This window comes from Pan paniscus, chromosome 21 (genome assembly GCF_029289425.2).
Source record: "Pan paniscus chromosome 21, NHGRI_mPanPan1-v2.0_pri, whole genome shotgun sequence".
Taxonomy (NCBI): Eukaryota; Metazoa; Chordata; class Mammalia; order Primates; family Hominidae; genus Pan; species Pan paniscus.
The window spans coordinates 68,725,223-68,738,538 of record NC_073270.2 but is presented as its reverse complement, the minus strand read 5'-3'; the positions used below and the strand labels follow the sequence as shown (position 1 = coordinate 68,738,538).

General features: G+C 49.3%; 1 protein-coding gene across 6 annotated transcripts; it reads right to left on the bottom strand.

Annotated features, from left to right (window-relative positions):
- Nucleotides 1–2,753: 2,753 nt before the first annotated feature.
- On the bottom strand, nucleotides 2,754–13,316 carry GID8 (GID complex subunit 8 homolog). 6 transcript variants are annotated; one of them, XR_008622255.2, is made up of 7 exons: nucleotides 13,002–13,316; nucleotides 9,604–9,733; nucleotides 8,043–8,239; nucleotides 7,534–7,731; nucleotides 4,735–6,487; nucleotides 3,970–4,148; nucleotides 2,754–3,569 (listed from the first exon to the last, which is right to left on the bottom strand). XR_008622255.2 is itself a non-coding variant. In XM_055104708.2 (6 exons), the coding sequence occupies exons 3-6, from the start codon at nucleotides 9,719–9,721 to the stop codon at nucleotides 6,314–6,316; spliced, it is 687 nt and encodes a 228-aa protein (XP_054960683.1). In that variant the 5' UTR covers nucleotides 9,722–9,733; nucleotides 11,917–12,530; nucleotides 13,002–13,316; the 3' UTR covers nucleotides 2,754–6,313. The 6 variants fall into 6 exon arrangements, 3 of the variants coding, with proteins under 3 accessions (XP_054960683.1, XP_063457210.1, XP_034802810.1); XR_004668103.3 differs by having other exon boundaries at nucleotides 3,970–6,487; XR_008622254.2 differs by lacking the exon at nucleotides 13,002–13,316 and adding an exon at nucleotides 12,430–12,921 and having other exon boundaries at nucleotides 2,754–4,148.

The window sequence follows — 13,316 nt, the reverse complement described above, 5'->3', positions numbered from 1 at the left end:
CCGCACCCAAGCATCTTTGAGGCCTAAGGTGAAAAATTATGTAGGGACAGTAGACAGTCAACACCTGGGTTTTCAAGGACTGACCTTGCGGACAGGGCAGTCACAGCCAGCACCCACTGGCCTCTGCTTCTGGAGGGCTGCGTGCCTCCCTCTTGTTGGGCCTGGCCCACCTAACTTCTTGTTTATTTCAAGTGCTGCTATAGGGAGACGATGCTAGAGATTTTCCTAAAGCAAATCCACACCTCACTACGTGTGGCGCCCGTTGCCCAGCCTCTGCATCCACACCCCCCGCAGACGCCCCAGGAGACCCCGCACAGCTTCTTGTAAACCAAGACAAGCCAGCCCTGGGCCTGGGGCTCCTCCCTGCACCCCACTTAGCCCTGCACCCTTCCAGCCCAACTACAATTCTCAAGATGAGGAGTCCATAAAAAGGAGACTGACAGATGACACTTTCCTCTGCCATGACTGACAGGCAGCAGCAAGAGGGAAGACCGCGGTACTGGACATCACGTGCGGGAACTGCCTCAAAGGTGGGGGCACCTTTCGGGCTGAGCCAACCCAGTCAACAGCAGACTGGAAAAAGACAAAGAACTGTGTGAGATGGTGCTCAAAACCAGAAAGATGAACTCTGCAATGACGACAAATGGATTCGGTGTGATGTGGGCGTGATACAGAGAATCATTCTTGAAGGTTCTGGAGCAGTTCATTTTTCTCAGAGCTGGTAAACTCATTGTTCGAATCTTACAAGCACTAGTGTTCAACATTTCTAAAACTGGGAGGGCCCAGTGAGGACTGGATGGGCACACAAATCTATAAACGAGCACAGACGAACCCTGGGCTGCTGTGACCGCCAGCACCTCTTCCCGTTCTTCCATGACCCTCCATGGCAGAGAATTCTTGGTGACGGGTCAGCCGGCTTCACTTTCAAAGCCAGCTGGGAAAATTACCAAAGCTGTCAGTCACACACCGTGATCCACAAGAGGGAGAAAACCTTGTTTGTGTGAGGAACGCCTACAGATGTGTCTCCAGGAAGCAGAAGTCACAGCCAGGCGGAGACCAGCCAGGCGGAGACCTTGCCTGACACGGGCCGCTCAAGGCAACAGCAGCTCCACCGCTTCTCCCTGGTTCCCAAGCTCATCAATTCCACCTCAAATACACAGAGACCCAAGGACAGGAGGCGCTGCTGCACCCAGCACTCTTCATCTCCGAAGTGAGCCTGCGGGGTGACCAACTGCCTTGCATGGACGGACAGCTGGCGGAAGAGCCTGCAACGTGACCTGCATTTACAAACGTGAGGAAACCCACTCACCTTCAGTTGTTACTCCTTTCATGAATTCTTTTGTTTATAGCTGTGCCTATGGCTTTACGGGCTTCACCTGATAAATGGTCTTCTGTACTATGGACAATTTGGACCCGTAAACCTGGCCTTGAACTAGGTGACACTGAAATGTTACAGACAAATCAGAACGTCACATTCCCTTTAAATATTCCCCACACACAAGCACCAGGCTGACTGGTGGATAGTGGGGTGTGAAATGAGAGAAACAGCCCCCACTGTGCAGATGTGGGGACATGATTATTATCAATTAACCACAGGCTGCACCTCAGCTCCTGCACATCAGGTGCCTTGTGCCGGTGGCTCTGTAGCATAGGCCTGTTTATCTTCAAAGCCATTTTGTGGCTTCTGGAAAAGGCAAACAAGCTCAGGACATTGTACCTCCAAGGAGCACATCTCTTAGAATATTCTTGCCATAGCTAGTTACACCAAAGGCCCATTCAAACCCCATGTTCTACTTTAACAGAAGTGAAAAACCACAAGCAAAGATGGCATTCCAAAATAAGGCAGAATATCTAAGACAGGAAGGCCACGTGTGCAAGGATGGTGTGAGCCTCCAGACTGTAGTGTGGGAGCTCACACTGAAGCATTCCTGGTGATGCCCACCTCCACTAAGAACTACCGTGCTGCCTTCTGACCCATGAGGCTAATGGACCAGCACAGGTGTGTGAACATCAAGAACACTGTGACATGCCACTGCCACATAGGGAGGAGCAGCAGGTGAGGAGAGGCCTTCCCTGTTCTCTGATACCCAACAAACATGCAAGCTCTCAACGCCTCGCTCCATGATGCCCGCTGCTCAGCTTCTCTGCATGGGCAGTTTCTGAATTTCACCTCAGGCCCTTGAAGCGGTCAGTCTGAGTCCTTTCCAAGAACCCTACAACTGCCTTCCACTCATGAAGACGCTCATGGCCCTGAAAGCATGGTAGCCACCCAGAATCAGACACCTGTAGTTATCTCCTGCCTGGGGCTCTGGCAGGTGGTGGTGGGTGTCAGGCTGACTGGTGGATACTGGGATGTGCTGGCGTATTCCCTCTGTTTTTAATATGTTTGGAAAATTTCATTAAGCAAAAAAAAAAAAAAAAAAAAGAGTAATTACTTAGGCTATTAAAATCAGTTTAAAATCATGCAGTGGGTAGCTCAAAAGTACTACTTCCTTCACACCAAGGAAACTAGTTTATGAAACATTAAGTGCCCCAGTCAAGAGAGCAGCCGATAGGTTTCAAATTAAACACACCAAGTACAGATTTACAAACTAAAAGGGGCAGCACTGTCAGAGTGAGAGGAGAGCCAACTACAGTTCCAAGAGGTGAGCTTTCTTCTGTCCTTCCATTCCAAGATACCAACTTTCAATACAAATGCATTAGTATTTGTTATTAAAATACCCTTAGGAAAAAAGAGAGCTTCCAGATAACAGTTCTGAGAAAAATGTGAAAACTTTTACTGTTACATTAAGAACAGGTGGTAGAAGCAACCTATTCCGCACTTCTCAAAAGATACTGAGGGGCACATATGCCACGCTGGAATAAAGAGTACAGAATCAAACATGTACAAAGGTACCACAGCAGGTTATGGTTCATACAGGACTTTAAATGACCCATGTTGACAATACAATTTGCAAAAAATATGAGAAAAGCAATACATATTTCTGAAACAAAAACATACCTGTTGTAAAAAACAACACACATAGTATCAGAATAGAACAGTTAACAGAGCAGCAGTTACTGAAGACAGACGGCAACAGGCAGCTGCGCCAGCCATGGGTCTGCCGTGCGGCTACACCCATGAGGCCCTATTGCGAACAACGCAACGTTCTCCATCAGCGGGGAAGCACACAGACTGCTTGGCCACCAAGCTTTCCGCCTGGTCTGTTCACACTGAGATTTAGCAGTAACAGCCCAGAAGGGAATGCAGCTCCCCGCTCTCTATGACATCAATGTCTTCAACACATGTGTAAGATTCTTTCTGGAGCCCCTAGCTCCTCCACTCTTCAAAACTAACAACGCACAGAAATAGAAATAAGAAAGCAAAGACATCACATTGCCTTAGAAAAGCTGTCCTCAACTCATATTCTCTACATGTTTTCAGATCACGTCCTGACGGAATGGAAAGAGCAGCTCCACCTCCCCGAGGCTTCCGTGGACTCCGCACACACACGACCACCAGTCTTCAGTCATGTGCCATGGAGACTTTGGTCCCAACCAGTGTCTGCCTTTTCTAGAAACTGGAGACCCTGATTCAAATGGCAAGATGTGTTAGTTCCCATTTGCCTTGCAATAACCCTATGCTTCACAAAGATTCCAGACTAGGGGTTATTCCTCACCCAATTTCAAGCATCTGGAACACAGAGTACCAGAATACTCTCACATTTTATTTCAAGGCACTCTCCACCAGAAAGTATAAAAAGAATAAACTACTTTGTAAAATGTGACATTTTTATAAAGACAACAGTGAGATCCAAAATGAGACAAAGTAGAATTATACTGAATGTTCATTATCCCAAAGTGGCTTAATTTCATTTGCTTGCTGCAAAGACAAAGACTGTAAAAAGGAGCAAAGAAAGTGTGCAAAGCACTTCCTTGGAAGACCTCGTCCACTAACAGATCACGAGAAAAGCAAGTGCAGCCCCTTACACGAAAGGAAGGCAGGCAGTAACATCGGAGACTTCCCACTCTCCCCGACGTCTGTTCACGCTGGATGCTGGCACTGGCTTATCATGAAGGGAAGGAGAGCAGTAACGCTGGAGACTTCCCAGTCTCCCCGACATCTGCTCATGCTGGATGCTGGCACTGGCTTATCAGCTACCCACTGGCTGAAATGGAAATCAACACCAGCACTTCACGTGACAGCCACATAGTGACAGTCCAGGCATGTGAATGACCCCATTTGTGTTCCCCTAGTTTGTGGCGAGACTTCCTATTGCTGTGCTTCTCACACCCTCTAGTTTTAAGAATATGTCAAATTGATGATATATTATGCAAGTAAACGATCTTATATACACGAATAGTAAAAGGTAATTAGGAATATGCTGAATCACCTGGTGCTGTTGAAGAAAACGTGCAGATGTCTCTCTCTCACCTCACCGTTTTCTTCTAGCTTCCGCTATATTTCATCACCTATTAGTTACTCTCTTTCCCTCCAACTTATCTTCATCCTCAAACCTCAGAGGAAATAATCGCAAGGGTCACATCTGGGAGAGTGGTAGTTGGAAGGCAGCATTTCTAGGGGGTAGGGAAGCACCACCTCCCCAGCACCGCATCCTTACGAAATCTAAAGGGCAACCAATGGGTCTGGAGGCCGCCATGCTTCTGTAACAACCGCAGCAATTTTATCTTTGCATCTCTTACTGGATTATATAAGCCATCTAGGTAAAAGTAAACACTGCCAAAAGCTCCTACCCACTGGAAAGAGAAGTAGAGGGCTTGAAAACACAACTTCGCCAGGCTCCAACACAGAAAGAAGCATCATTCAGAGGCGAGAACAATGCTGTGGACACCTCCTGATCAACACTCAAGGGATGCAGGAGCTCGGTGAGGACGGTCCCTCAGAGGCAGATGACCCGACCGCCTCAGGTACTGGCGAGCTGGCCACCAGACCTAGACCATGCTTGTCAAGATGCCTTGCTACTTGAGAATAAGGCGAGATCCCAGATCCAAGTGCTAGCAGCATTCTGCCCCTCAGATGCGCCTGCAGGCTCCACTGGCTCCAAAGGACGCCCTTGGATGGGTCAGCAATTCCATGAACATCCACAAAACCAACACTTAGTACTGCTCAGTGGGGTCAACAGTGCCCGGTGGTCCGCTGCAATGAATCCAAACACATCTGTGCCCAGAGCTACAAGGCCATGTGCCCATCAACTGTCCCGACTCGCAGGCAATGCACGCAGCCCTGCACCACTTCCCTCCTGCCCACCACGGAGCAGGGGACAGTTCTGTGAGTGAACAGAAGCAGGACATCGGCAGAGCCGGCTGACGATGGAGGATGAGATGCTGCCGAGATGCTGGAGGGCAGATCACTGAGGCTGAACACGCGTTCCTTCCGCCAACAGTCATGCAACACCTGCTGGGGCTCTGCGTCCCCACCGGCCAAGGGCTGCCTCGCTCTAATGAAGGCCGCTCACTCAGCACAGGGCCAAGTGGCCTTTCCAGCTGCAGGTACCAGAAAAAGCCACTGCCGCTATCACAGGGGGAAGAACACCCCAAAGACAAAAGGTCATTTGAGATGATTAACATCTTTTAGAGGCCATTTTGGTCATTCTTGAAATCAAAGAGAAACCTTTATTTTCAACAAAACTGCCCAGAAGAGATGGTTCATTGATCCACTAGGAACAAGTCTCTCACCACACACAGCACCAAAATATATATTTAAAAAATTAAAAAACACATAGCCCCCTCACACGCATCCCCCAAAAGCCACACAACCCAGACCAAAGGGAAAACAAATCAAACTCAATGCCTTCACACACGAGCCATCTTTGAATTAGGATTTACAAATTTATATATTCTTTCCTATGGAAAAAGAAAAAAAAAAACACAAAACCACAGGGGTAAGGAAAAACTTGTAGGTGAAGGCCCAATGTCTGCCTAAGCTAACAGAAAGCAGAATCATGATTCGTGCTTTTCCTGTATTTTGAGTGGGATGCAGCCTAACAGCACAGCCCTCCGTGGTAGACCGAATCCTTCAGCAGCCAGAGGCCCCCGGAACACTGGAAGAGCAAACCGCAACCTTCCAGATTCTTCAGCGAGTGCCAGAGTGCAGGCTCTGCATCAGAATGCCAAAGAGACGGCAGCTTTCCTTGCAAGTTTTCCACTGCCTACAAAGGCCATTTTTCCCTATAAAAAAGATGCCAGGTCAAAAAAAAAGTACAAGGGAGAAAAAGAGTTCTCTACTGCAGTAAGAATCTTGCAGTCGCAGGCTGATCTGAGGCAAGTCCCACGACGCAGGGGTGGTGTTGGGTCCACCACACAAGTGCAGGCGCTACTTGGGCTCCTCAATCACACCCTTGCTGAGGTCTGTCATTTTGGGATATTTTACTTTCTTCTGGTCCAGCTCGTTCTGAGCCCAAAGTAGTAGTTTCAGTAATTTTGCCAGTTTGGGTGTTGACTCGCGATTTTCATAATCTAGGACAGCTTGGTTAACTTCACTCCACACCTAGAATATAAATATATCTGATAAAAACCACCATACACGCAGAGCACCAGCAGAGTCTATTAAAAAGAGGCAGTTTAAACAAACATTAAGCTCTTAACTGCAAGACACTCTCGGGACATGAAATACATAGTCCTTGCCTGGGGAAGCTCACAGTCTGGTCGTTAAATGTCACATCCAACCTCGATGGCAGTTAAGTGCCATGAGCAAGGCTTGAACAAAGTGCTGAGGGGACTGGGAGAGAGGTAAGACCAGCGTAGCAGGACATACCAGCACCCTCCTCACAAGCCTCAAGAAAACATCTCAAGTGGACTCCAGGACAGGCTATCCTTCCAAGACAGTGTAGGGAGGACAGAGCCCCTGGGAGAGGACCCGGGGGAAGAGGGACCTGGGTCTGGGAAGGCGAGGAGCTGTCATGTTCTGCCAGACAAAAACATAGCAGCGAGGAGAGAAAAGTTTCAGAAGACAGGATTTTAAATGAGAAATACTTGGGACATAAACAGAAAGAAGGTTCAGATAAATATAAGACATCAGCAAAGGGTGTGAATACTCTGTAACGGTCACCAAGTCCGTTGTCCATAGTTTGACAAGATAAAAGATTAAAAGCCAGAGAGAGGCTGAGCACAATGGCTCACACCTGTAATCCCAGTACTTTGGGAGACTGGATCACCTGAGGTCAGGGGTTCGAGACCAGCCTGGCCAATATGGTGAAATCCCATCTCTACTAAAAATACAAAAATTAGCTGGGCGTGGTGGCACACTCCTGTAGTCCCAGCTACTTGGGAGGCAGAGGCAGGAGAATTGCTTGAACACAGGAGGCGGGGGTTGCAGTGAGCAGAGATCTCGTCACTGCACTCCAGCCCGGGCGACAGAACAAGACTTCACCTCCAAAAAAAAAAAAAAAAGCCATGAAGGAACCACTTAGCATCCCAGGCACAGAAGCCACCTGTCTCTCAGTCCACACCGCAAAGCCACACACTTGGCGTTGTCACGAAGCCCCCTCAGAGCACATGGGGAATGGAAGAAAGCTTCCCTCTGGCAGGCCCCACCTTCTGCCTCTGCATGGTGTGGAGGAGGTCTCCGAAGGGTGACTCCTCGGGACTGTCAAAGGCCAGCAGTGCCAGGGTACGCTCCATCTCTGTGAGGCACTCTCGGCTCTCCTCGCCCTGCTCCGCCAGCTGAGTCTGTGCAAACTCCAGCGCCGCCTCTGTCTCCCGCTGGCGGATCAGCTCAATCAAATGCTGTTGCTGGAGGCAGAGACAGACAAGCTTGACCCACACACACCCAGGCCAGGGACTTAGGGCAGGTGGTACCAGGTCCCAATCAAAAGTACATCACAGAGGGAAGACTTTTCTTGCATCTCTGAGTTATCAGATTTGCATTTTTAAAACAAAAAACAGCTTCTGAACCACATAAAAGAGCAAACTCAAACCCCTCCCCCTCACATGCACTGAAATAACATTATTAAAGCAAATTAGCCTAGTTATTTCTCAATCATTGCAAATAACTTTAACTTATCAAGTATTCGCAAACCAGACTACTCTCTCCTGAAACATACCTGCAAATGGAAGTAAAGATACCGGTTTGTGTCCAAGAGCTCTGGGTGGAGGCTGTTGATCAAGGCGATGGCCTCCTGAATCTGACCTTTCAGTATCATCTCCCGGATCTTGATTCGTTCATCAAGTGTTTCCAGATCCACACTAGGTTCGATTCCAGATTCCATTCGAAACTTCTCCGCTGCTTCCTTAAAGCCCTCTGAAAAGAAAAACCATCTTCACTGCTAGGAAAGTTAGCAAGGAATTAAGGCAAAGACTTTGTATCTCCAGAAACTCCAATTGCCTCAATTAATAACCTCTGATGTGAACCACACTTTCTCAGGAACTCGGTATTAATATCTTTATAATTTACAAGTTATGCTCTCAAAATACATATAGAAAATGAGAAGAGTATACTTCATTCCTTGTTATCCCATCCAAAAACTCTAACCCATTAGCCAAAGAGGCCAGAATGGCTGCTGGCCCAGTGTGTGTGGGCTCCTTTGAGAGGACAGATAATAGCTCCAGACGCCAGCAGCCGCAGCTCTGGTGCCAGGTTAGGCAAGTCACACTGGCTCAGCCTCCACAGCACAGGGGCCCTCCATGGTCAGCTATACCTGCAGTGGCCTGTTGACTCCCACCTCTTAAGAGTGTCTACAATTTTTCAAAGCCAGCATGTGTGCCCCTTCCCCTGCCCCCGACATAATTATAGGCCTAAATTTCCTCTTCACCTTCCAAAAATATTTTTTTTGAGATGGGGTCCCACTCACTCTCCCAGGCTGGAGTGCAGTGGCACAATCTTGGCTCACTGCAACCTCCGCCTCCCGGGCTTAAGTGATCCTCCCACCTCAGCCTCCCAAGTAGCTGGGACTACAGGCACAAGCCACCACATCCAGCTAATTAACATTTTTTTTTTTTGTAGAGACAAGGTCTCACTATGCTGCCCAGGCTGGTCTGGAATTCCTAGGCTCGAACAATCTTCCTCTGTCTCTCAAAGTGCTGGGACTATAAGCATGAGCCACCATGCTTGGCCCAAAAAAGTTTCACAGAGATTAATTTGGGAGAAGGAACTGGGGACTAACAGGAGGGAGATTTTTCATGTCATGTCTTTTAAAAACATCTATTTTCTTGCCATATGCAGCACTGCCCTTCCTCCAGTTGACATCAAGAACAGCCTGAGTGTTATTTCCCTCTGCACGCTTCTGCTCTTCCCCATTCCCATCCTCTGAGTTGGGCATACTTTCCAGAAACAGGCCAGCATATTTTTGCAGACTGGCCAGAAGAGATCAACTATTTGGGCTTTCAATATACTTACTTCACAACAGTCTCAATTATTTTGAGTAACTGTAAAACTGTCAAAGGCTGAAAAATGGGTTTGTGTTAGGTCTCAGAGACCTGGAATAATCTCATCTTCAGAAAAGGCTTTCACATGATAACTTCCAAACTTACCAGGTTAGCATTGTGTTTTCATAATGTCTGAACACAAATAACTACATCATCAAACCTCAGTGCTACAGCACTCCTTATGTGTTCAAAAAGGGAGAATCACATTCACGCAACAGCATCCTCACTGTAAGCCATTACCTGTGACCAGGTAGTTCATGATGAGGCGGTTCATGTCTGCTCTCTGGACATGCAAGTTATTGAGCTTTTCCATCCACTCATCTTTCGTGATTTCATCGGGTTTTTCTGCATAACTCATTCTGATTTATTTCTACAGGAAAAAAATAACAGCTGAGGGAGGGGTTTAGATGCTCCTCCAAGGGCAGAGGGCAGCGCTGGAAGAGCTGTGAGCCGGAGAATCCCACACTGAGCATGTACGGAAAGACAATGCTGCCGTGGGACACCCACCAGACTGAGAACGCCAATGCTTAGCAAAGAATAAGCTCACTTCAACTTTTTCTACTCTGGTATCAGGAGAACGGACTGTGCTACAAAACAATCTGGTACTCCTTACAAAGCTGAACATGTGTGCTCCTCACAACCCAGCAATTCTACTTTTAATACATTTATATTCTAGAAAAACTCACCAGGATGCACCAAACACAGACAACGCTGTTCACAGAAGCACCGTTCAAAGCGGCAGGAATGTGGAAGCCACCCACCTGAGCGTTCATTCAACAGCAGCGTGGACCAAGGGACTGTGGCGCACAGAACTGCATGTTTAAAACCCTTGGGCAGATGGGTTTTGGAATTCAGAATTCTTCAATGTACAACGATTATTTGGCACAATTTACCATGTAACAGCCTCACTGCAGTTTGGGGGCACTCCCCATCATCAGACGTTATTTCTTCACTGAAATGTGTTAGGTATCTATGCTAAGTGGTAGAGGCTATTAAACTTTACCTGGTGAGGTTTTGGCCGCCAAATAGGTTGAAAACAAAACCAAAAACTTTGGTTTCAGAGATGTTTAGATTTTTAGCATTGCTGAGAAGGGACTGTGGTCATGTATTCACACAAGAGAATTTCATAAAGCAGTTAAAATAAATGAACATGACACAAAGTCACCTGGATGACTCTCATAAAACAATGCTGAATGAAAAAAGAGAGTTGCGGCCCGGCGCGGTGGCTCACGCCTGTAATCCCAGCACTTTGGGAGGCCGAGGCGGGCGGATCACGAGGTCAGGAGATCCAGACCATCCTGGCTAACACGGTGAAACCCCGTCTCTAATAAAAATACAAAAAATTAGCCGTGCTCGGTGGCGGGCGCCTGTAGTCCCAGCTACTCCAGAGGCTGAGGCAGGAGAATGGCGTGAACCCGGGAGGCGGAGATTGCAGTGAGCCGAGATCATGCCACTGCACTCCAGCCTGGGCGACAGAACAAGACTCCGTCTCAAAAAAAAAAAAAAAAAATTGCCGGGTATGGTGGCAGATGCCTGTAATCCCAGCTACTCGGGAGGCTGAGGTAGGAGAATGGCGTGAACCCGGGAGGCGGAGCTTCTAGTGAGCCCAGATGGTGCCACTGCACTCCAGCCTGGGCGACAGAGCGAGACTCCGTCTCAAAAAAAAAAAAGAAAAGAAAAAAAGAAAAAAAAGAAAAGAAAAAGAGAGTTGCAGGAGAGGCCAAATCTGGCGTGAGTTTTATCAGGAACAACAAGGCAAAATACATGACATGTGCTTTAGCAACAAATATGTACGTGGCAAACCTATTTTGTTTGTCTTTTTTTAAAATAAGGGCATGAAAGCTGACACTCAGGAGGGGGTTACCTGTGGGAGGGGCAAATGGCTGAAGCCCCAGAGGCAGCTGTTCCGGCTTTGGGAGAATGGGTGGGTACCTGAGACAGGCAGGGGCACGCCACCGTCCACTCTGTCTTTCTCTTTTGCCACTGATATATACGTTACACATACTACTTTATACGAAGTACTGCTAAAGTGTTTCAATAAATTAAAAAACTATGGTCTCTTGGCTGAAAATGGGATGAATGCAGGGTGGTGAGATCTGAGCAGCCAGTGCGTTAGGGAGACACCCAAGCGAGAGAGAACATCGGCAGAAGAGATGGAGAGCAAGGTGAGATCAAGATGCTTTGGCCAGAGTCAATGGCTGCTGCTAGACAGATTACCGGACAAAAGAGAGGGAAGAATCGAAGATGGTCACAGGTTTCAAGCATGAGAGGCCCTGCAAGATGGGGCCACAAATAAGGAGGAAGGACTGGAAGAAGAACAGGTTTGAGAAGCAGGGCAAGTTTGACGTGACTATTAGACATGCGTCTGGAGAAATCAAGCAGGTGTCTGAATTACAGCTCCTGAGCTCAGTGCTGAAAACATGAATTCGTGAAATAAGGGGCGGGGAGGGGGTGTGCTGGGGCACAGGGATATTTAAAGCCAAGAATTCAGCAAAGACCATAGGAAGAGCGTAGATAGGGAATGAGAATCGTCATTACTTGGAGGATGCCAACCTTGAAGGTAAAGCAGAGAAAGTGGCACCAGCAGAAGAAAACTTGATGTGGAGCGGCAGGTCAAGTGGAGGAGAAACCAGGAGTCGCTGTCACACACGAACACCCATCTTTCGTAGTCAACTGCAAAACTCACTGAGACCAACTTTTTATTCACGACAATTAATGGTAACTTAAGGACTCATTTTCTTTTTCTTTTTTCTTTCTTTCTTTTTTTTTTTTTGAGACAGAGCCTCGCTCTGTCGCCCAGGCTGGAGGGCAGTGGCGCGATCATGGCTCACCGCAGCCTCGACCTCCTGGGCTCAAGCGATCCTCCCACCTCAGCCTCCAGAGTAACTGGGACAACAGGAGCGCACCACTCTGCCTGGCTAATTTTTTAATTTTTAGCAGAGAAGGGAGTCTCGCTGTTGCCCCGGCTGGTCTCGAACTCGCGGGCTCAAGTGATCCGCCCACTTCGACCTCCGCCACCGCGCCCGGCCCTAGGACCAACGTTAAGAGCTCCCTAGGAAAAGGCACCTTTTCTCTCGGCCCATTCGGTGATCAGCACTCACAGCGCTTCCACTCCGGGCAGTTACGTGCGCCCATGAAAAGCAACAACTTTGTAGAGCCGGCCAGTCCTGTTAGCAGGAAGAACTCGGTAGTCTCAAACTCCAGCATAAAAACATTCAGCAGAAGAAAACACCCGTGTGCTGAAGACTCCTACTTTCCATGCCACACTTTACGTCCTCACCCGCTCGGTTTCTGCTTTAAAGCAGCAGATTTTATTAAAAAGACGTCGTTACAGACGTCGCTCCTCCACAGAGACAGCTACCGCCGCCCCTCAGGCTGGCCGGGGACCGCCCCAGAACACCAGCGCCTGAGGCCGCGCGCCTGGAGGCTGAGCCCTGACTGCCCCCTGGGCACCGGCGCGGGGCGGCCGTCCGGGCCGGGACTCACTGCGCGCCCCAATTCCGCACCTGCCAGCGCCGGCGCTTCCAAGGCCCCCAGAGCGGGGGCGGCGCGCACCCCGGCCACATCCCGCCTCCCCGCCCGCCCCGGCCCCGGGAGACGCTCGGCCCGGCCGTCCGGGCCCGCCGCCGCCATCTTACCGTGCGGAACCTGCCTCCCGCGCTGCGCGGTCTGGGCGGCTGCGGCTCCGCAGCCTCTCCTGGGCTGGGGAGAGGTGGCGGCGGCCGGGGCGCCCGAGTAGAAGGAGGCAGAGGTGGGGGCCGCGGCGGGGGCGGGGGCGGGGGCGGGGGCGGGGAGCGGGAGGGCAGGCGCACCGGCGGCCGCCCCTCAGCACCTCTCGCGACAGCAAGAGAGCGCGAGAGCGCGAGCCGATGACCAATGAAGCGCCCCCGCGAGGGGGCGGGGCGGACGGCCTCCCGGAAGCGCGGAAACTCAGCTTCCGTACTTGCGCAGAA